Source organism: Archocentrus centrarchus, chromosome 16 (assembly GCF_007364275.1).
Source record: "Archocentrus centrarchus isolate MPI-CPG fArcCen1 chromosome 16, fArcCen1, whole genome shotgun sequence".
In the NCBI taxonomy this organism is placed as follows: Eukaryota; Metazoa; Chordata; class Actinopteri; order Cichliformes; family Cichlidae; genus Archocentrus; species Archocentrus centrarchus.
In genome coordinates, this window is record NC_044361.1 from 21,898,718 (window position 1) to 21,921,688 (window position 22,971).

Consider the following 22,971-nt stretch of genomic DNA (forward strand, 5'->3'; position numbering starts at 1 on the left):
TCTCCCACAACACGAAACTGCCTTGATTACCTCAGTAAAACTCGTCGCATCATGAAAAGTGAATCACTTTTAATCACTGATTGCATTTATTAATTGCTCGGCGCACACTGCTTCAAACGCATAAAAGGTATTATCCCAAAAAGTACAATAATGTGTTTTATGGCTGTGCGCAAAGGGGAGAGACTACTATTTTCGTCTTTTCAGTGGTTTCTGGTTATAAAGCCAAGTCCACATGACTACCCTTTGGGCATTTTTTTAAAAGAAATAAGTTTTCATCACGTCCATAATTTAGGATCACCGCTGTATAAGATTTGGAGTACCTATGTGTAACAGCAGCAGTGGCGGATGTAAAGCCGCAAGCTGGGATATGAAAGAATTAGCGCTGGAATGTGTCCAGGAGAGGAGGAAAGGACAGACAAGGCCTCGGTTATGATCATTGCAGTCTGCCAGTTGCCTCGAAATGCCGGATACGTCTGCCTGAGCCAGAGAAAGGACACAAAGGCTCAGTTTATTGGTGATATTTAGTTTAGACAGCCAGGTTGTAACCTTAAGAAAAACAACCCAATTGCCCGTGATAAAAGGCACTGTTATATTGCACCCAAATAACCTCATCCCACTTTCCGTTTTAGATTGCCTTTAAAGTGGACCCACAGCCTTGCAGACGCAGCTTTGGGCGTTTTGGAAACTGTCCCAGTATGTTTAGGTCTTCCAAAGTCTAGTGATGCTTTCATCACATGTTTGTAAATTAAAAAAAGGAAAGTATTGATATATTTTAACCGCCACTACAACGAACCTCATTTTTTGTCATATTAGGACTTTTATAGAGGTCATTAAAATTATTACGATTTTTTTTTTTTTTGGGGGGGGGGGGGGGGGGGGGGGGGGGGGGGGGGGGGGGGGGGGGTGGGGGGGGGGTGGGGGGGGGGTGGGGGGGGGGGGGGGGGGGGGGTGGGGGGGGGGGGGGGGGGGGGGTAAATACCCTATTATGTTTTTTATGAATACATATACTTTTAGCTGAAGACCCTGTTTGATGACTTACAAATGGATACTTTAAAGGATTATTACCCCTACACCTATTTACAACTAGATTTGATTACACTAACATAAGCTCTCTTGACAAAAATCATAACGTTTATTGCTTATAAACGAAATGCTTTCCAATAAAAGCGCGGGATTTGCTATTAAAATATGGTGGGTAAAATGGTGGCCATTTAGCTGAAGCAGTAGGCTGATTTATTATTTATGTTCTGTCCCACGGTCACGTGTTTTGGGGCGACCTATCCAGTCTTGGGCAAGGTTCAACTTACTGGACGCATTGAGTTTCTAGCTGGCGAACGACCGCAGCAGCTTATCATGCAATGAATCCGTTTTTTCTAAACACCGCAGGACTGTAAAACGACGTTTTCTTACTTTGCATCTTTGCAATGTCGACACTGGGGACCAGTTATTATATTGACTCGCGCATTCTTCCTGAGCAGGAAGATATGGCACAGAGGTACTCCTCATCAGCTGCAGGGGTGGAGCAGGCGGTGGTCACCGAATATGGCGGACAGGAGTCTTGCCCATTGCAGGCGAAATCTTCTATTTTTGGTGGATCCTGGAGTGCCATCTCGGCCCACCCTCCAAACACAACCGCTCCGACATATATACATCACCATTACACAAACGGGGACAGCGATGGCATGTTTACGCGCTCTTGGGCGCTGGATCCGGTCTCTGCGTCCCTGTGTTTGACGGGATTACCATCGACAGCCATGCACTATGAGATCAAACCTGAACCCCTGATTGGGAGTGCTGAATGCACGACTTTGGAGACGCACACACATCTTTTGTCTGACATTGAAAACGGTGCATCTCTTGTGGAGATTCCCTGCGAAACCCCATCTAAAGCCACTGAAGAGAATCCGTCAGTGGACGAAAAGAGGGAGATGGACGCAAGTAAGCAATGCAGTGTTTGGATTTTGTCACTTTATGTACAGATTTAGATAACATAAAGAAGGGTTTAATTCCTTGATAATATGAAGGAATTGTTTTGAATGCCACAGGCTCGTTTCAGTTTAAAAACGGGTAAAAGCTATTGTAGCAATGCATTGTTTAAAAGGTACAGAGATCAAGTGGTCTCCTGGCTGATTACCCCGAAGTCCAAAAATAAATAAATAAATAAGATGACTATGACCCAGTTATATTCATGTCAAATTCTGCACATTTTTTCAAAGAAATTTGTTGGGAATGTTGCCATAGTAAATCCTCAAAATTGCTCTGTGCACACACAAACAATCTCTCTAAAGGAAACCATGCTGCCAGCGGTTCTCTGTCCTTAAACACTGCAAAATGACAAGCAGGACATGATTTTTAATATCATCTCGATAGCGTTAACTCTCTTGTCTCATGGCTTCCAGATAACCCGTCATCCAACTGGCTTCACGCAAAGCCCACCAGAAAAAAACGTTGCCCATATACAAAGCATCAAATCCTCGAACTGGAAAAGGAGTTTCTGTTTAACATGTACCTCCCCCGGGATCGTAGATACGAGGTAGCGAGACTGCTGAATTTGACCGAGAGACAGGTAAAAATCTGGTTTCAGAACCGCAGGATGAAGATGAAGAAAGAAAACAAAGACCGGCGGAGAGACAGTTAACTGGTTTTTGGACAGACCTGGGTTTAGAGCCTGGTTGGGAGGGGTGGGGGGAAGGGGTGAGGAGTGGAAGGGAAACTTGTGTCTGTCCTTAATGTTCCTGTTACACATGTTGTTGTAAAGTTAGTGTTGTTGAAACAATGCTGGGTGTTTGCTTTTCCTATGATATCCAGAAATTAGATGTGTTGTACTGGCGCACACGGATAGTTACCATAGGCCATTTGTTATTTGCATGAATCTGTTGACTACCTGAATGTCTTTCATCTACCTATTTGCGTTGTTTAAGTTATTTGTTTTTGCAACTTGAAATTGTTTTGAAAACATTTTTTATTTCTTGTTTTTTTTATCGTCAGATTTTAGTGCATTTGTGAATACACTGCGCACACTGAAAATACCTCATCGTTCTTGATTTCAGCTAAAATAAACTGTAGTCTGTGTAGCACATAAGAAAAGTGGTTATGTGGTATTAATTTGTTAATTAAATATCCCTAACAATAAGCCACAGATTTAATATAATACTGGAATTTCCGAATCGTGCTACAGCTTTTTTTTAATGCTCCATCGTGAAATGATTCAGGATTTTTTTTTTTAACCAAGTTAAAGCTTTTGCTTCTGTCATATACAAATTAAATGAAGTGAAGAAAATGTTTTATTACAGGAAGAAAACGATAAAAATAGAGTTTTACTACAAGTTCTGGGCTGTAACCATTGAGCTTTATGGCGCAAACAACCCAAATGAACCACCGAAACTTCCCAACTTAAGGCTTGCCAAGCTAGCTTCTTTCTTTCTCTCTCTCTTTCTTTAACTCAAAAAGCTTTATGTCAAAGCCTGCTGGTATAAACTTGTATTTCAATAATTATGTATGTATCACAATAAGATTTTAAAAAGCTGCTCTTGTAGATGAGATAGAAATCTTTCAGATATGGCCAACATTTTATAAAAGTCGAGCCTGCTTATTAAACTGAATGTTTATTACAAAGCTGTAAACCGTGGTCACAATTACGTAAATTATCCTTAATCCTTAAAGTTAAAAAAGACGAAAAAGAAGATAAAACCTTTAAATTCCAAACAGCAGATACATACTAGTGTAACACTGTTAAACGTCAAGAATGATTAAAGAGAAAGTTAAAAACAGATTATTTCCTCCCCACTTTATCATTTTACCTGTTCTTACATTTTTTGTAGGATACTCTCGGCCTTTGATCGCCCCACACACTGGATGCCCCCTGGCAATAAACCACAGTCAGCCTCAGCTGTTTATAAGGTGCGAAAACAGCAAAGCATGCAGAGGCTGTGTGGCAGCAGCAAAGCAGCATTTCTGATGAGGCTCGGGCAAATAGTCAGATATATAATATATGGCCACACACACACACACACATAGAGGGAGAGGGGGGGTAAGGGTGCAGATGGATCTGTTTTAAAACGTCTAATTACTTTACAACTGCCTACTAAAAATTAGACTGTCCCAACGCAGAAACATCCGCTTGTTGTTTTGTCACCACAGCAGACACACAGCATGTCTGACATACTGAAGTAATTTGCGAATAAAACCGATCGTTTTATAAATATAAAATTGAATGATCAAACAAAATTTTTTTCTCTTGTAAAACTGTCTCGCTTAATTTGCACTTATAAATACATTAATAAATAAATAAATAAACGGGGTAAAACGCTGCCGTCCTGATGATGGTGTTAAAGCTCCATGCTTTGCTGAATGCTGCTGCACACTGAAAACCAGCAGGGGGAGGCAGCGGCTCATCTGAAGAGCAATGCTCAAAAGGGACGATGCGTTCACGGCCGACTAAGACCACTCCCCACCGATTGCAGAACGCTCACATTACGTACATCATGTAATGTAACCCTGTTCTTTTTGAGTTGCTCTTCATTTACAAGTATTTTACTTATATCATTATATGTTTCATTATTATCATATCATTAAAAATGAGCTTGGTTAAATATTCAATTCTTACTTGTTTTGTCAGGTCTGAAAAACTATAGTAAATATAAATAGGTACAGTTTATTTACAGCGGTGGTATACACATAGGACTGCATCTCGTGCAACAAATAGGAGATTAAAAGCGCTGCTTCCCTCAAAATCAAGTCCATTCATATTTTTATTCTTGTACTGTGGTACTAGGATGCTGTAGAGAATATACAGTATGTAAAAACAAAAACAAGAAAACAACTCGATAAGCTGTGAGGCATCATGATCAGTCTAGATCATTTGTAGGTGAAGGCATTTATTTGTTTGAATTTTAAGGAGCAGTTATTTCCAAAATCTAATTACTCCTCCAAGCTTCTAGCTTGGGTCTTTACCCACAATACAAAGCGCCTTGAGGCGACTGTTTGTTGTGATTTGGCGCTATATAAATAAAAATAAATTGAATTGAATTGAATTGTACTGGTGTGGGATGCCCAGTGTTGGAGATATGTGTGGTTGAAGTGTCTGTATTCCCTTGAATGTAATGGAACTAAATGCCATTTGCCCTGAGATGTCCAAAAGCAACCAATCATCCAAATCAACCTGGTGAATGTGCAGCTAACAGACATTAAAACTCAGGTTCAGATCCTGTCACATCATCAGAACTGCAAACCTCTGTTCGGGACAGATCCCTGGAGATGTCTAGAGACACATCTGCTGGATTTTTCAAATGTATAGTCAGTAAAATATTTAGTTCCACTATGTTTAAAAGAAAGCAGACATCTCTACAGCTCACCTCTCGACACATACATAGCAATACAGAGCAGGGGAAAACTCATTTGATTTTTGGTGTGGCCTTCCCCTATAAATCTGCATATATGAAAATGCTCTTTATTTTAGTTCTTTATTTTATTTATGCGAAAATGTTCCACTGGTCATGATCACTGACACATGATAAAGTTTGTCCTCACGCACACCCCCAGGAGCATGTCTCTTTTAAACTGGACTGAAGATGATAGACCTGAAGTCTGAACAAATCAACATTTAAACGATTTGTTTTGTTCTAACCCCTGTAAAGTGTCCTTGGGTGTCATGAAAGGTGCTTACAAATAAAATGTATTATTATTATTATTATTATTAAGTCCTAAAAAACTGAGAGATGGCCCAAACCATTGTTCTCTTCCCCCTCTTATTCCCTCACCCATTTCTCCACCCATTTCTCCCTCTCTCACCTGAAAAGGTCATCCATGTGTAGATTGTTGTGTCTCTTTATTCCTTTGAGAGGAAAAATGAAGGGATACTTTGAGGACAAATTTGAAAACATAAACATTGTGCAGTTTTACCATGGTGTTATACCATCTGCGAAGTCTCCTTCAGACACTAGAAAACACTGTCAAGTGTAAACGGCTGGACGTTCCGGTCTGATCCTCATGAATGTTACGCTGGATGTTTTCAGTGCAAGCAGCCATTCCAGGGTTCTTGCTGCAGAAAAACAAAGTTCCTAGGATGCTGTTTGCCGTGACCTTTCATGACCCCCATACATCAAACCTCATGACACCAGCAGTGACAGAGGAGGCTATGAGTCAAATTTGCAGTAGAAGTCCAAAAAAATAAAGTCATGAGCACATGGGAGTCTATTCCATCCACTTATCCTCGCTGCCAATAGCCTGTTGTTTTGGAGGAATCCCAGAGAGAATGCGGATAGTGAGGTTATGTGTCTGGGTTAGTGGAGGGCCAAACATTTTTGCAGATATAATGGATTGACCTTTGAGGCGAAGCAGAGATAAAACCTCAGATTAATCCAGTTTTTAGGGGAAAATTCTTTGATTTAGTGCTTATGCTTATTGGCCATTTGCTTTCAGCAGCCTCAGATCCTCCCCCAAAACCTCCTTCAAGTACATTTTTTCTTTCACTCGGGTGTGATTGAGCAGAGATAGCCTGCTTGACTCAAACTGGGACAGACGGGCTGGCTGTCTCCTAAAAGTGGGTTATAGGTGTAAGAGGTGTCATCTTACTTGGAAGCCAGGAAATGGTTCAAACCTTATATATACCTATTACTGATATCAGTTGTATTCAGGAACGCCATTTATTCATTTGCTTTCATCATCACCAAAACTGATTTTATGAGATTTTTTTTTTTTTTCACATGTCGACTTGGGAAAAAAAAATGTTTGATTTGCGGGCCTGTAGTGCGCCTGGAGTATCTGTCAAATCTTTCCACGAATCCAGGCGGCTCAATAAATAAAAGCGTAATATGAAAATCCTGTCGTCGTGAACACTGCTTTGTTTCCAGGACACACACACACACACACACACACACACACACACACACACACACACACACACACACACACACACACACACACACACACACACACACACATGCAGGCTCGACCCTAAATGTGTTTTCCAGAAGGTCTAGCTACTATGCGGCTTGAATGCACCCGTGAATTTTTCATTTGAGTTTTTCCTCACAAGGAGAACACATTGTGATATAATGTAGTACAAACGACAAGAAGATGCAACGACCTTTCCACCGTTTCCTTTATTCTGCAAACATTATTACACCATTATTATAATCCATTTATGACACAAAACGCAAAACAAAACACATGGTCATGCTGTGATTTTCCAGCTTTTGATTGTCGATTTTAATACTTTTAATATCACGTTATCTATCGGAAAATAGAATGTGTGCTGGCATGGTAAATAAAATATCTTCCCTCTAAAACAATGCATTAGGTTTTGACTCCTTGCCTTCCAGATGTCGCTCGTTGTTTCAGAACAGACGGGAAACGCGCCGCTCCAGTTCACGTCCACAGCTCATCCAGACACCTTCTCCTTGTCTGCGTTCGCTCACAGCGAGCAGCAAAAAATAAAATATGTCTTCACGTCGCCAGAGCTCTGCACAGGAATAACAGCATCAATTTAAATTTTGTTGTAATATGAAACGTAAAATCTATTCACGTTTCAGCTAGCAGTATTTATGATGTGATATGTGAAATATTCTTGGGGTTTATATGATGAACAGGGCTCTGTTCATTCCTTGTGCCGTTTCCACAAATGTGTCCAATTAAGTAAACATTGCTTTAGCGCATTAAAATAATGATGTGCAAAGTGCAAAGAAAGGGAAGCGCAAATTAACGTGATTTATTTAGACAGGTGTTATTAGACAGTTATTTTCAGAACGAGAATAAACAGCCACAGCATCGAATTCTTTTAATTTAAGCAACTCCTTAAATTTATTCCTGAGTCACCAAGATTTTATCTATTTTTCGTTTTAGTGCAGAGGCTAATATTACAGGGCATTGTATGGTTTTATTCTTTTACAAGAGCTCGTGTCTCATATCCAGGATACATCTTTATAAAAACACTAATGAAAAGTTATGGCCTATGTAGACATATAAATTGGTTTTCTGCGTAAAAGCTGAATTATTTCAAAAAACAGGCCACACAAAGACTTTGGCTACAGGGTTTCTGCCAGAGAGATAGGTATGGCAGTGAATGGGATTTCTGCTGAATGCCAACACCCACTCACCTCAGCAAACAATTGATCCTATGCAAAAAGCTGCTCCGTTCGTTTCTATACAATCGACCCAGTCAAATCCTCTCTTCTTTCTTTTTCTGTGCCCAGAAATGTCCTTTTTGAGATCGAAAAAAAAAAAGGGGGGGGGGGGGGGGGGGTCAGAGTTTCGTCTGGATTTATCGTTCATTATCAAATAACAGAGGAAAAAAGGTTTGGGCGCAAAGCCCATGCCTCTCATCCCTGCTTTTAAAGAAATCCCGACCTTTCTAAATTGAAAACTTATCCTACAGCTCATAGAGAGGTCGTCCTCTTCCTGGCCACATATGATCTAAGGGAGTGTTAGATGGTTTAAATGTGTTCTTAGGGCAGGGAGCTGTCAGACCTTTTGGCGAGAAAGATTGATCACGCACGGGCTACCAGGGCTCTTTGTTTAGAGCCTGAGCAATAAACAGCCATCAGATCCCCACCTTTCCTGAGCTTCACACTACAGTGGCAAATCATTTATGCTCTCCGCTACGTTATAACCAGTAATGCTGAAATGTATGGATGGTGGCTTAGGTCAACATTATCCCAATAGGTGATATAAAATAAATGAAAGTGGATGTGGGGCAGGGAGCAATAAACTGTGAAATGGTGACAAATGCGCGTTAAATTACCGAGCTGTATTCTTACTTTGACATACACACAAAATATATATTTCTACTCCACATTTTTTTTTATTTGGACTGCAATTATAATGTTACCCGTAAAAAGGTAAAAAAAAAATTGGCCATCAAATCGAGCCAAAAAATGTTATCAGTGCAAAATTAGACTAAAATATTAAAATTAATCTCTTTCTCCCCCTTCTCTCTCTCTCTCTGTAGCCTGAGCGTTGGGGGAGGGGAGAACATGTTGCTGGCTCTGTCTGCTGCAGCCTCTCCTTTCCTAGCCAATCCTCAAGAAACTCTCAAGATTAACGCCTTGGCCACAGATAACGACTGTGGGCGTCTTCGTATTATGAGGCACAAATGTGACTGCTGCAATGATTTGTGGCGCGCCGTGCTGGAAATAAATGCCCATAAACACACGTGAACCGCAGGCTCACAAGGAACGCGCGCTCCCGTGGCACACGGGCACGACTTTGGGTGCATTTTAGGGGTGCTGTAAGGTGGGAGTGGAGGGGGCAGTGGTGGACAAACTGAGGAGGGAAAAAAAAATGTGTAAATAAAGCAACCCCTACCCCCGGAATGAGGCGTTACCTCTCAGACTTTCTCGATCAATCATAGGGGACAGTGGCTTCTTTTGATAAAAAACCCAAATTGTCATTGGGCAGATGCAATCATGTGACAAGCAGCACGGTCTAATTCCGACCATGTCCTCTTGAAAGCAATAGTTTATGGCAGAGGTCTCCATAGGACTATAACCAGTTAAGTAGTTTATGAAAATAAACTTCGTAATCATATTTTTCTTCTTAATTCCTCCCTCCTCTGAATACCTGGGAGCTTCCGAGTCAAGAAGGAGGAGATGAATTACGAATTTGAGCGAGAAAGTGGTTTTATCAACAGCCAGCCGTCGCTCGCTGAGTGCCTGACATCTTTCACTAACCCTGTCGGTGATGCATTTCAAAGTTCATCAATCAAGAGCTCAGCGCTTTCACAGTCGACACTGATTCCTCCTCCTTTTGAGCAGACCATCCCCGGCCTGAACCCGAGCGTCCACCCACGCCACAGCCGCTCTAAGCAGGCTCAGAAGGGATTCAACCCGCTACAGGCTGTATCCCTACCCCCGGAGTACCCTTGGATGAAGGAGAAGAAAAGCATCAAGAGGAACCAGGTTGCTTCTACTGCTGCCTCTTCTTCTGCTTCTGCTGCTGCTGCTGCTGCTGCTACTGCTACTGCTGCTGCTGCTGCTGCGACAACGGCTGAATCCTCGCCACTCTACTTCTCCCCCCAAGGCAAGACATGATGATTAATAACCTCCATGTAAAAAGGCTCCTTATTGTCTGAGGTATCCCCTCTGCAAGTAGCTGCATCCTGGGGCCTTGTGCAGCGTGGGCGTCCCGTTAAGCCAGTCTAGGATTTTGATTTAAGTTTTCTTAATCTCATCAAGTAACGCACTGACTTGTGATGCAGTGTAAGAGTGCTAATGTTTGACAGTAATGGAGAGTGATAGATTATTCTTACACGGGCCAGCAGCTGGCATGTTCATTAATCTTCACCCTCCGTCCTGTCCTGTCCACGCAGACCCATCATATTCTGCCTGGAGCCCATAAATTTTCCCAGTCCTGGTGTTTGCGTGCCACAAGTTTCACCCCATAACGCCTTTTATATATATATATATATATATATATATATATATATATATATATATATATATATATATATATATTACTCCACGCTCGACCGTTTTATTGATTTTTTTAATTATTATTATTATTATTATTTTTATTTGCAGTGGCGTTCATATTAATAATAGAAAATAATAAATATCCTGTCTGCTTTATTTTTCTTTAGGTTCACCCGATACACCAGAGAGTAGTGCTGGCGATGGAGGGGGATCAAGGAGGTTGAGGACTGCGTACACCAACACCCAACTTCTGGAGCTGGAGAAGGAGTTTCATTTTAACAAATACCTGTGCAGACCGAGGCGAGTGGAAATAGCTGCTTTGTTGGATTTAACAGAGAAGCAGGTGAAAGTGTGGTTTCAGAACAGGCGGATGAAGCACAAGAGGCAGACCCACAGCTGCCACAGCAAGGAGAACAGGGACAGCGAGGGGAAATATGCCTGCCAGGACGACGGGCCAGAGGACGAGTCGGAGGAGGCGACGGACATCAGCGCAGTCGGGACGCTCTTTGAGAGGGAGCGGTATTTCCACCAAAATACCTTGACTTCACAACAGTGCCAGAACGCACACAATGGGGACAACCAAAGCCCAACTGTTACCCCTTTGAGCAGCAATGAGAAAAATCTGAAACATTTTCCAAACCCGTCACCCATTGTTCCCATCTGCGTGTCCACAATAGGCCCGAACAATGCTAATTCCCCGGACCTGGACGCCTCTTTGCAGGATTTCCAAGTTTTCTCATCCTCGTCCTCTTTCTCACCGAGTTTGTCAGAGTCAGCTCAAAGTCCCCTGCATTTCCCCTGCGAAACTTTCGACCTCTTCTCAGAAACACTCACAACAATCGACCTTCAGAACCTGAGTTATTGAAATGTTTCGACGTGTGTAATTGTAACTCAGAGGCTTGTGCTAGTTTAGAACGTGAGAGGGGAAATTTTAGTAGATGAGGTAAGTTAAAGCTAAATAAACAAAACTACTATTTTTGCCTGAATGGACTGTTAAAGTAGGCTGGTAGAGGACCGTGCACATTTATTTTTATATGGATTGCAACTATAATTGAACACAATATTTTTATTGAAATAAAATTTTACATTGATTGGACTCAGCTGCGCTTTGGTCTTTTATTTTTCTCCCCACGATAAGCAACCCTAGAGAGCTTATTGATCTTAGCTCAATAATTTAAAATGCTCAGGAGTATTAGCCATAGAATTAATTAGATTCTTCAAAATGAGAAAAAATATAAGATTTTTAATATAAAAGGATATGTTTACTATTAAATTAATTAGCCAGTGAGTGCACTCAACACACAGTACCATAAGCTAAAAATTAAAATAGAAGCGGTGTAAATGTGTAATTTTTGTAGCTGCATTACATTTTTTAATTTTCATAGGTTGAGTTGAGAGAATTTCTCCAGCGTGGCCGTGGTACTGGTAGCTTATAGTCCCTAAAAGGACACAAAAAAAGAGCATTGCGCGAGATTCATTGCCTCTCCATATTTAAAGGTAGAAAAAGAAAATTTGCTGTGTGAATTGCCTGCTAGGAGTCCCAGGCCAAAAGCTATGACTTTTCCTGGCTTTCTAATTACGTTTTATTGCCTATAAAACTCACAGGACTGAGGGTGCTTGTTTATAGCCAGAGCCGCAATGTAATACAATCTCTTTGAATTAAGACGTGCGCCTTGCCCCATTGTGGTTTTCAAAAGTTTTTATGATCTAAAATTAAGTAGGACTCATTCAAAGCAGCAGACGTAAGGCATTTTTTCCAAATTGATATATAAATTTATGTAACCGAGCCTATAAATTAATTGGCTGATGTAACTATAAAACGGATTCGACTGTGAACAGTGGTCACATATCAGTCAAACGGCTGAACGTATTTATGTATATGATCCGTTCATTTTTAGTAAATCATCATGAAATTGAAGTAAATTTATGTTAGTTAGTTCGACCCCTTTCTCATTCCCATTTAATACTAAAGGAATTTCTCACACCGACCAGTTGATCCTCTGCTCGACTTAAATACCACAAAGATTTTATTTATTTATTTTTTTTTTACATTATTTACTGTTTAGAAAGAAATGTTTGCTGACAAGCCAAAGTCATTCTTCAGAGCTATATAAGATTAACCATCACACTGATTAATTATTCTGAAAAGAGTCCCCAGGCGGCGGATTCATTTATGGGCTCAGTCTATCTGCACACACCCTCTGCGTTCTCAGGACTGCATTGCTGGGGCGAAGTGCACCTCACAGCAATAATAAAAATGTGAGGTGAGGCGGTGAACTGCTATTCCTTCTGAAAATGGTTCAAAGTGATGCTAATTATGCATGTTTTGAGAACAAGGACAAGACAGTGGAAGCCCAGGAGCCCCAGGAGCAGTCAGATTTGGGCTGGTGCTGCCGTGACATAACTCTACATCCAGTGTTGACCTAACCAATACACCTCCACTTCTAAAAGCAAACAAAAACAATGGGCCACATGCGCATGTCTGAACTTCAACTTTACACTCACCAAATAAATAAAGCAACTATATGGAGCGACTTATTATTCAAATATCAATAAACTCCATTATGAATTAATCTAAATTTTGTGCATGTTACACAGATGGAGTGGGTCTGAGCAGTGGCATCGGCAGCATGCAGTAAGTGGATTATGACCCTTGTAATGAGTGTGATGAAAGGGGAAGAAACCAATCTCGTCGGGGTGTTTTGAGATGACAGGCAAGTAAGATGAAGCTTTATGGGAAGCTAGATGCAACGATGTAAGAGCCCTCCCTCCAATGCACACATGCACTGGCACAGAGAGGTCAGGGGTCAAACCGGCTCTGCTCTCCAAACTGGGAGGAACTGCTAGCAGGTCAGGAGGGGGTCAGGGTTTTGAATGGCCACAGAGCATTTGCGGCTCATAAACTGCATACTGGCTGCAGAGATAAAGCGAAACCGGAAGTGACATCAGAAAATGTGCAAAATATTTAATTTATCATTATGAATTATAATAACTTTAATACTTAGAAATGTCCCGTTCATTTTTAAAAATCATGATTCTAAACACAAATCCTTTACACTTTAATGTTTATTGATAACATGATCTGCATACGGAACATTCCCTTAGAGATTCAGCACAGCACAGGAATAACTGCCTGACACCTGCAGCTAAGCTAAAACTAAAGCCGTGCCACAAATGCACCGACATTTCTGTCTCACTTCTCCAAAACAACAGAGTATCCACTTCAAAGGCTCAGCCTTTTAATCTAGATTGGGTGATACTGCCTGTCAAAAAGATGAATAAATGACTGACATCTTTATAAACAATGTGCCAAAAAAGGCTATTTTCGCTCAGATGCACCAGAGGCGCTGGCTTAACTTGGTGTCAGGAGTGAGTTTTTTTTTTTTTTTCTGGTTGTATCAGTCTGTCAATAACTTTTTTGTTTGTTTAGTAAATGTCAGATGCAGTCAAAGCATAAAGCAATACAGCAGAAGTAGCACAGACTCCTTCCAACATCCGAGAAAGCTGGCACAGAAGCATCCAGCATTATATGATTGACTTTTTAATCTATTAATGATCCCTGTTTTGGATTACAGTCTTGACATATTCATAGACTCAAAGCTTGCATCGCTGTAAAACAAAAGACGCCCCTAATGTGTTCAGCGAGTCAGCCACAGAGAGCAGACTTAAGTGCCAAAAAATATGATCTGGAATCAATCAACAATATGATCACGGCGTTATGCTCGGACTTTATTATTCCGTAAAGACCCATTGCTCCATTAAAGCATCAATTTCCTGTCTACGGTGGCAGTCAAAAAATAAATAAAGGCCAATAAACGTCAACGTCAGTGAACGCTGAACACCGAGCAGGCGGCTCTGAGTGTTTGTCCTGCAGGGGAACTGTGTGGTCACTGATAAATAATTAGCAGATTAACTTCCGTATATCTTCGAGACTGAGCTGTTGCTTCCGTATCGCGCAGGCTCGAGTTTCCCTCTTCGGCTGGACGGTCAATTGCTCCAGGCTATAAACTGCGGTAACAATGCGTGCAGTCCCCGAGGAGTTAACAACGCTTATTTCAGGTAAAATACCCATACATTACTGTCTGTGAGGAGAGGAGAGTTTCTTTCCGTGTTTTATAAAGACTTGTTTACTAAGTGTGCTATATAACACGCCGCTTTTTTTTCTCTTTGTTTTTTAAAAAGAGGAAGCACAGACTCAGTTTGGGTTTAGTTTTTTCCCCCCTATTCACTGAAATCCGCTGCTGTGCTCTTATTTCATTAAAAACTCCGCTTAAGTGTCAAACATGGCGTCAAAGCTGCAAAGTGCTCCCTTGTTATGTTGTGTACTGAAATGAAGGAGGATGCCCATCAGTGCTGCGTCCGCTTGACCGCTTGCCTCAAACCGCATCGCTATCAGAGAAACACAGTAATGTTAATGTTTTACCTCATGTGCTGTTCAGATCTCGAAAATTACCTCACTGAAGGGTTGAAAGGAGAAACCCTAAGTAAGAAGGCGAAAGAGAGGAGGGAAGCCTTCATCAAAAGAATAAAGGAGGTCAAGCAAAGGTATGTTTGTACCAACCATGCATCCAAAAAATTCCAGTTTTGATGTCTTTGCAGATGCATAAGTTATTGTGATTGACTTAATTTACTGTTAACATGTATTTACTTTCTCCCAAATAGTTTTCCACATGATTTCAAGGACAAAAGTAAGTTGTCTGTCTGCTGAATAATCCTGTAGGTATGTTTTTTTTTTAAACTGTTATCCCCCATGTGGTACCCACTGGAGCTCAGGACCCACACAAGAGGTCAAGACATTAGTGCAAGGGGCCACAAGTCAGTTACAAACTTATCCAACCAATGTGGAAAAAAAGGGGAAAATCACACCTTAAATAAAGTGGCCACACAACACATCTGACGCAACGCAACCCCAGTGTTACACTGTGTGCCATTACTTCACAGCTCTTTGTGTTTACTGCAGTAGGTGGAGATGACTCAGATTACGAGGAGGAAGTTGACAGCAACAACGATGGAGGGTCGCTGCAGTCAGAGCGCACTGACAAAGATGAAGAGACTTTCGAAGGTGAGCCACAAGCACTTAGCAGACAAACAGAGTTGACTTGCTAACTGCTCACAAGCTGCGGATTAGTGTACTGAAAGCTGCGCCTTGGCAGGAAAATATACAGATCTTCGCTCCGGCTCCTTGGAGAAAGTGACTTTGAGTGGCACAATGAGGGAGACATTCCAACTGTAACTTGGCAACATACTTGGGAAGCAATTTGGGTGCACAACTGCTACTCCTACCACCTCCCTCACCCCACCCCTTTGACGGCTAAAGCAGGCTTTATTGCTCTCTCAGCCGCAGTCTAGGGGCTTAAAATTACTGCTACGGCTGCAGGTTATGAAACACAAACACTCCCTGATATGCAGTAACTTTAATCCAGTTTATTCCATTATCCAAACTATGACATATTTTATATTTACAGATTTTTTTTTTTTTTCTTTTTCTTTTTTCAGAGTATCAGGGAAATCCTTGTGAAATGGTGATTGGGGGACTGGGGTTTATGGGCTATAAGCAGCTGCCAGTTTTATGGCTGCTCTTTCACATAAAGCAACTTTGACACAGCATTTGAACATTTGCATTAAAGTTGCACGCTGCAAGGGAAACCTTCTCCAGTGAGAAGTAAAACATTACTCAGTGGCTTTTGCTGTTCATTTTAATATCAAATGCATGATGGTGAAGTGGATCATAAACCCTTCTGGACATGGTTAACTTTAAAAAAATAAAATAAATAAACAAACAACTAATTGTCATTTCACTTTTGAAATGTTTCAGCAGCAATGATGATGGATCACTTACTTGGGTTTCCTTAATTCTTTTTCCAGGTTCCCAGCAGTCCCCACCTGTGGCGGCCCAGGACCTGCCATCTGTCTTTAAGGCAGGATATCTTGAGAAGCGCAGAAAGGGTTGGTGCTCTGTTTATAAGGCAGCTTTTCTGAGGCAGTCTAAAGGGAAAGGAGGTTGCCAGGTTACTAAAATATGCAAGCTCTCATATTTTTGGAGCAGTGTTTGAAGTTAGCTTTCTGTGAACAAAAAAAGAGCAGGCTTTTGTTTTTTACTTTATGGAGGATCTTACACAACACATAACAAAAACTGCAAAATGTCGACTCTAATACTCTAAATAAGGATTGTATCACATACAGGACATAACTTATGTTATGCACATTTTCGTTACAGTTCTTTCCCCATATACATACAATGCACTAGCCATGAGAACATACTGGAAAATTGTCTGTACATTTGGTACTCTGCCTCCACAGATCACAGCTTTTTTGGTACTGAGTGGCAGAAGAGATGGTGTGCTCTGAGCCATCACACCTTCTACTATTACGGCAGTGAGAAAGGTACTTTCATTTTTTTTTTTTTTTTTTTTTTTTTTTTTTTGGAAGTGTGTGTGAATAATTTCCCAGGTTTTTTTGGTGGTATCATTGCAGTTGTTGTATCTGCGCCACTAATGATGATGCCTTAATTTTCCACACCCAGACAAGCAGCAGAAGGGTGAGTTCAGTATTGATGGGTACACTGTCAAAATGAACAACACCTTACGCAAAGACGCAAAGAAAGACTGCTGCTTTGAAATTTCAGCCCCAGACAAGCGACTCTATCAGGTACGCTCATCTCTCGATGGTTGCTCGAGTTTCTTTCACTCGTTGCACTTAAAGGCTCTTAAATTGAAGAAAAAAAACCACACAAACCTAAGATGTGACATGTTTAAAACTTGGCACACCACGTCTGTACATGCACTTCATTAAATCTTTCTTTTAATGCCTTTCCATTCATTTGACACTACCGCCTTTGCAATGGCTAGACCTGACACATACTGAATAAGTCTAAATGAGTGTTTCTAACATTCAGACTCTTGCATACGGAACATTTTAGTATGCATAAATGCGGTATTATTTGTTTATGTTAATTAATATATGTAGAACTCCTTATTGCACTCACTGCAGTTTTCATTTCTCTCCCTCTTCATGACAGTTTTGTGCGTCATCACCGAAGGAGGCGGAGGAATGGGTGAAACAGATAGACTTTGTTTTGAGAGGTTTGAACTTTGCCATTCATAAGAACTATTTATTATGCTCTATAATATCTTTGTTTCTTTGTGACCAAAAAGGCAAATATGAAAAAAATTATCATTATACTACTAGTAGTACTAGTATACTGCATTTGAGTGTGTGTGTGTGTGTGTGTGTGTGTGTGTGTGTGTGTGTGTGTGTGTGTGTGTGTGCAGGGAATTTTATGTGTAGCAATTTTATGTGTATTTTATGTGTAGAAAAGCATTTTGCTCCCCTGTTTGTAGATATGTCAGGAATCATCCCAGAAGAGGATGAGGAGGACCAGGAAATGTACGATGATGTCGGGAATATAGGTAGCACAGCCGAGTCTGCGCCAATCGATGATGACATCTACGAAGAGCTCCCAGGTCTGACAAAGGGCGTGCATCTTTTTTGATTTGAGCTACTTTTTATTTATTTATTTCTTAAATACATCATTTCTGTTTTGTTTCTCCAGAGGATGAGGCTCCAGCTGTGACAAAGCCTCCTCCAAAAATCGAGCCAGCAAGCAAGCCACCTGCTCCTCCTCTTGCTGCAGGTACTCACAGCACTGTCATTTGTGCCTTGACTCGAGACTGAGTGGTATATTTAGTGTGTTAGAATGTAGTAAGATTCGTAATAGATACAGGAGTTTTAAAAGGAAACGGGGGGGGAGACTTTAGTCTTGCTTTTCACACACAGAACAAATTAAACCCAACGGTTAAGAAGAAGTGACATATACTGAGGAAGTTCTTGTCAAAAGTGCAACTGAAAGTTAACACAATACTGGAAATAACTTGAACACAGTTGACCAAGTTCCTTTTACAGTAAATAGCATGCTATAGTTCTGTAAATGGTTCATACCTTTGCTACAAAATGATCTTCCTCTGTCTGCTGTACGCATTTAAACAAACTTCGTTACCAAACACCAAGGCTCCCCGCAAAGCTCAAAATGGCCCACTTTATATAAATAGGCTGCTTGAGAAGTGGAAAGTCCAGCTGCTAAAACACTAGCTGTATCCTTGTTCCAAACTACAAACCAGTGTACTAACATACTGCAATACAAAGTAGTTGTTGTAATTGTGTATATTACTACTAAACACCACTATTTTCTTGTTCGCTCTTAGAGTAGTGCCCATTTTTCCCTATTTTTCTTTGTTATTTTGTGTTTAAAATAATGCGCAAACAGCACACTCAAAACCTGTATAAAATGAGTATTTCTCATGGAACTGGGTCACAGCTAACCATCTTGCTTTGGCCCTTGAGGCTCTTCGCTGCCCCCTGTAGGTTCTGCTTCACACAAACAGTCATTGCTGTGTTAAAACTGCACATCTAAGATGATTACTCCGAGAGGAAAATAAAGTACATGATCCTGTCATCACTTTGCACTTTTTCAGTTGATAAGAGCGCAGACTATCAGAACTACTACCAGGGCTTGTGGGACTGTTCAGGGGACCACCCAGATGAGCTGTCCTTCAAACGTGGAGATGCCATCTACATCCTGAGCAAGGTATGATGAGGGTAACCCTGGATGTCAGAGCTAAACTGTGGTGATTCTTGTCTCAACACAAGATAAAGTCAGTATTAGCTTAAATCCAACCACACTGCAAAAGTTTGAGAGGTTTGTAGTCCGAGTGGTTCAGCTGATTTCAGACCACCTAAAGTGAGTTATTTCTAGGCCCTTAGAGGAACTGACTATTCAGATCCTTTACTGGCAGCACCTGGCCCACCGCCTAGAGGTGGACTACTGATGGTAAGAGGCAGACTGGGCTTGGTTCCTTCTCTGGCGCTCTGATGGGGATTAGTTGTGTCACAACGGAAACTGTTTTAGTGCTGTTGGCGGAGGCTGGGCTTAGCTGGCACACGGCGTAATTCCATCACTTCCATCTGGACTGTTTCAGCACGCTGTTGCTACTGCCATGCCAGGCAGTGAGCAGCCTTCAGCCCACACACCTCTCAGAAATTTCTCTCACCTCGCCAAATAGGAATGTGTGTTCTCAGGAAAACTAGGCTGGTCAGCCACTCTATTCAGAGCAGGTGAGGACGTGTAATGGACGCACAATTTCCGAGGCTTGTCAGCTAGTCATGAGCCGGAGAACTGAGAGGCAGTTCTTTACCTTTATTATGTAACTAAACAGGAGCCCTTTTGTACTTAAATGGTTCATGTGAAAGCTGAATTGGATTTTGTTGTGATACATTTAACAAGCTTTATTTTGGACACTGGACAGAAAATGAGCAGCGGAATTTTATACTTGTCAAGATGTGTGGTTTGTGTTTATATAAAAAAAAAAAAAAAACGTGTGAAATGTGCTCCATCTAGACAGGCTATATTTCCTGTCTGCTTTGGATTCTATGGAGCATGCAGTCAATTGAGACATACTGTTGTCAATTGGCCACTTTGCTTTTCAAATTCAAGTCTGCCATCTACTGGCTCTTTAAAGCAAAGAAGATTAGAAAAAATGTAAGAAGTGTTATGTGCTGTACATTATAAGCGGAACACCAAAAAAAGTTTTTATTTTAAATGTATTTATCCCATCATTATTATACTATAGAATTATAATATTAACTTCCCATATAGTTAGAAACTGGCCTATGAAATATCTGAAAATCATTAAAAAAAACCAAAAAAAAAACGTCCACATAAGTGCAGGACATGATATCAGTACAAAATTTAAGAAAGTCACCTAAATTTCACATTTGGGAGCCTGGAACCAATTTGATTTTTGTTTTATACAGTACATTTTAAAAAAAGAATTAGCAAGACTGTTAGTTTTCTTTTGATCAAATCAATTGATTGTTCCTTCAGCACGAATGGAAGGACACAAATGCACAAAGCAGACAGCCCGTCCAATTGTCCTCATTGACCAAATGCCTGTTTATGACTTCTCCTTGGTGTGTGGAAAAGGCCCAAGAATCAAGTTGCCCTTTTACTTAGACTGGGAGTGCCATTAGCTAAAACCTTGGTGTTGGGGGTTGTGGCCCGCTGCGAGGGCAATGACCATAAAACCTGTCTGGGCTGCAGCAGCCAGCTGCAGCTAAATGGACAGCCGACTCCTTCCCCCCACTCCACCATTCCCTCTTCCACTGTTCTCCTTTCTCCCTCTTCAAATGCGTCCCTCCCCCCATTCTACAGACCAGAAATAGCTGTGGTATTACAGCTGTGAGACCCCCCAGTCAGGACCTGGGAGCCGATTATAAGGCCCGACTAAGGGTCTTATAATCAGCGTGTGTTGAATGGCTATTTCGCACACCTCCTCACCCTAACACCCATACACACCCCAAAATTCCCATTAGTAAAAACCTAAGTGAGAGATCCTGCTTAAAATGTTACAATATAAATGAGCTCTCCCTGCAGGTTGCTTCATCATATCACTGCTTTACTTTGTGTTTTTAACTAATACATCATGACTTTCATTTGGTAAAAGTAACCAGATTACAGGACGTTTGTTTTAACCAGCTGAGGGTATTTGTGTTAATGTGTGTGTTGTCACAGTTTGTGGTGTCATTAGTCATCCACAGCTCTACATATTTGTTCTCATGTTGCGTCCAGCACTTACTGAAGCATGACTTATTTGTCAGCCAGCCAACGACACAATGAGGTGTTTCCGTGTTCAAAGGCTGGTGGCAGGAAGTCATAATGTGGACGCACACTCTTTTACACACACCTCATGTCAAGCTGCTATATTATCCTCCGGGGGGCTTGTGATGAAATGACATTTTTATCATATGGCATTTTAGTAATATTTTAACATTTTGTTTGTCTGTAGCTGTGTAAATGTATTTTTTTTAAATTATTGTTAATAATTTAGATTTTTTTTGAATGACTTTCTACAGTATTTTATCTATTATCTGATGATGGCCCATTACCAGAGACCTGTCAGTGTCAGCCCTCACGGAGTGTAGTCTTCCTCTTTCTAATATTACCATATGATCACTTGTATCTATTGCTTTGTCTTGGGGATAAGTGGACACAGATGTGGCCCTTCATTGTCCCTGAGTTCTGGCCTGGATGTAAAACGTTGTCCAGGTTCGTCTTCCTTCAGCCTTGTCAGAACGTGATCTCCAGTTTTGATTCATGTGGAGGGAAGACTTTGATGTAAGGTCAAAGAGAGAGGGAGAGGGAAAGAAAGGGAGAGAGTGAGTGAATTATTGTCTTCTTGTCTCAGATCTCTCCTCACAGTGTCCTCCTCACATCTCGGCATGCTGACAGCCATTTGGAGCTATTACTTGTCATGCTTTGACAGATTTATGCGTGATGTGCTTTATGCACACTGAGCTTTTTGTGTGGAGTGGAGGGAAACGTGTGCAGTCTCAAAATTGACACCAGGTAAAGAGGCAGGACAGAAGGCAGGAGGTGTACAGTTATTGATGGGAGATAAGTGCTCTAGAGGGAACAGAAAACAGCTGAAGCAAAGAAGGTGCCATTTGTTCTGTTTATCAATTCTCATTTTGGCAGCTAATTATTAACTATTTTCTTTTTCCATGTCTCTGCCCTCATGTACTTCCAGGAGTATCAGAACTTTGGCTGGTGGATTGGAGAGAGGAATGGAGTTATAGGTATTGTTCCCAAAGACTATCTGATGGAGCTGTATGCTCTGTAAATGCACCCAGTGTAAGCTGCTGAGATCTCATGGCTTCTAGTTTGATTTAACCCCCCCCAACACTTACTTACACACACACACATCTGCTTATTTCAAATGTTCAAAAGTTGTAACTGGAATAATAATAATGTAATATTCCCTGCCATCACTGTAAGATACAGATGATTTAATGGAAGGATTTTTTTTTTTTTATTATTATTTGGCTGATACATGCAGGGGTATCTGCACTTTGCACTGCTGGCTTGTTTATTTATTCTGTATTCAGTGTATTCGGGTTTGATTTTGTACACCATATGACTTCACTTGCTGATTTTGGTAAATTTGAAATGTCATTCTAACTGGCAAAATTAATAAAAATGTAAACACACATTGTTCTGACATCTTAAAAAAAATCCCACAAGGTGGCAGTAGAGAGTCTTCAGCCATCAGTTCACCTTTGTAACAAAGACACTGATAGAAGGAATACACAGTGGTAACTCTTTGCTGTCTTAGAACACAATTCTTGACAAAGTTTAAATAATTAATATGGTAAAAGAGGAAGACGCTTAGCAGAAGAAATGTATTTTAAAATCTGTTCTTGAGGCTTTGTGACATTTGCTGGTGGGGAGAAATATTTTAAAAAGGCATAAGCAGTAAGTGTGTCTGTGAATAATAAATTAGTCTGAATAATAAATCACATCATTTGGCTTCTGTAATGCTGTGCAGTTATGCCAAAGGCAATATTTAAACCTGTGTGTACACTGAAGACATGTACATAACCTCCCTGGTTATGAAAATATTTATTTATTTAATTTTAAAATGACTTTATTCATCTGCTCAGCACTTTTGCTCCAATCTTCAAAGGGACACTTTTATTTTATGGCACCTGAGAGACTCTGCCGGGCAGA

At 40.9% G+C, this 22,971-nt stretch overlaps 3 protein-coding genes and 1 long non-coding RNA gene across 5 annotated transcripts; 3 read left to right on the top strand and 1 right to left on the bottom strand.

Moving 5' to 3' along the window:
- Positions 1-1,026: 1,026 nt before the first annotated feature.
- Positions 1,027-9,864, top strand: hoxa9b (homeobox A9b). 2 transcript variants are annotated; one of them, XM_030750795.1, is made up of 2 exons: positions 1,027-1,938; positions 9,753-9,864. In XM_030750795.1, exons 1-2 carry the CDS (start codon positions 1,425-1,427, stop codon positions 9,800-9,802), a joined length of 564 nt encoding a protein of 187 aa, XP_030606655.1. In that variant the 5' UTR covers positions 1,027-1,424; the 3' UTR covers positions 9,803-9,864. The 2 variants fall into 2 exon arrangements, with proteins under 2 accessions (XP_030606655.1, XP_030606654.1); XM_030750794.1 differs by lacking the exon at positions 9,753-9,864 and adding an exon at positions 2,400-2,662.
- Positions 7,132-8,459, bottom strand: LOC115795036 (uncharacterized). Its single transcript, XR_004021221.1, has 3 exons — positions 8,347-8,459; positions 8,097-8,199; positions 7,132-7,462 (listed from the first exon to the last, which is right to left on the bottom strand). It is a non-coding gene; the product is annotated as an uncharacterized LOC115795036 (long non-coding RNA).
- On the top strand, positions 9,444-11,463 carry hoxa2b (homeobox A2b). The gene is made up of 2 exons (XM_030750793.1): positions 9,444-10,017; positions 10,577-11,463. The coding sequence occupies exons 1-2, from the start codon at positions 9,588-9,590 to the stop codon at positions 11,272-11,274; spliced, it is 1,128 nt and encodes a 375-aa protein (XP_030606653.1). The 5' UTR covers positions 9,444-9,587; the 3' UTR covers positions 11,275-11,463.
- Positions 11,464-14,264: 2,801 nt separating this feature from the next.
- Positions 14,265-22,451, top strand: skap2 (src kinase associated phosphoprotein 2). The gene is made up of 12 exons (XM_030750080.1): positions 14,265-14,468; positions 14,849-14,954; positions 15,072-15,097; positions 15,370-15,471; positions 16,275-16,355; positions 16,710-16,793; positions 16,933-17,057; positions 17,428-17,491; positions 17,750-17,872; positions 17,962-18,042; positions 18,881-18,993; positions 21,992-22,451. Exons 1-12 carry the CDS (start codon positions 14,429-14,431, stop codon positions 22,082-22,084), a joined length of 1,038 nt encoding a protein of 345 aa, XP_030605940.1. The 5' UTR covers positions 14,265-14,428; the 3' UTR covers positions 22,085-22,451.
- Positions 22,452-22,971: the final 520 nt, after the last annotated feature.

Excerpts from the sequence above, each read along its gene's own strand:
- hoxa9b (XM_030750794.1), top strand. The coding sequence starts at position 1,425 with ATGTCGACACTGGGGACCAGTTATTATATTGACTCGCGCATTCTTCCT. Across the intron at positions 1,939-2,399 it reads AAAGAGGGAGATGGACGCAA|ATAACCCGTCATCCAACTGG; the intron begins GTAAGCAATGCA and ends CATGGCTTCCAG.
- skap2 (XM_030750080.1), top strand. The coding sequence starts at position 14,429 with ATGCGTGCAGTCCCCGAGGAGTTAACAACGCTTATTTCAG. Across the intron at positions 14,469-14,848 it reads GTTAACAACGCTTATTTCAG|ATCTCGAAAATTACCTCACT; the intron begins GTAAAATACCCA and ends TGTGCTGTTCAG. Across the intron at positions 18,043-18,880 it reads TGCTCCTCCTCTTGCTGCAG|TTGATAAGAGCGCAGACTAT; the intron begins GTACTCACAGCA and ends GCACTTTTTCAG.
- hoxa2b (XM_030750793.1), top strand. The coding sequence starts at position 9,588 with ATGAATTACGAATTTGAGCGAGAAAGTGGTTTTATCAACAGCCAGCCG. Across the intron at positions 10,018-10,576 it reads ACTCTACTTCTCCCCCCAAG|GTTCACCCGATACACCAGAG; the intron begins GCAAGACATGAT and ends ATTTTTCTTTAG.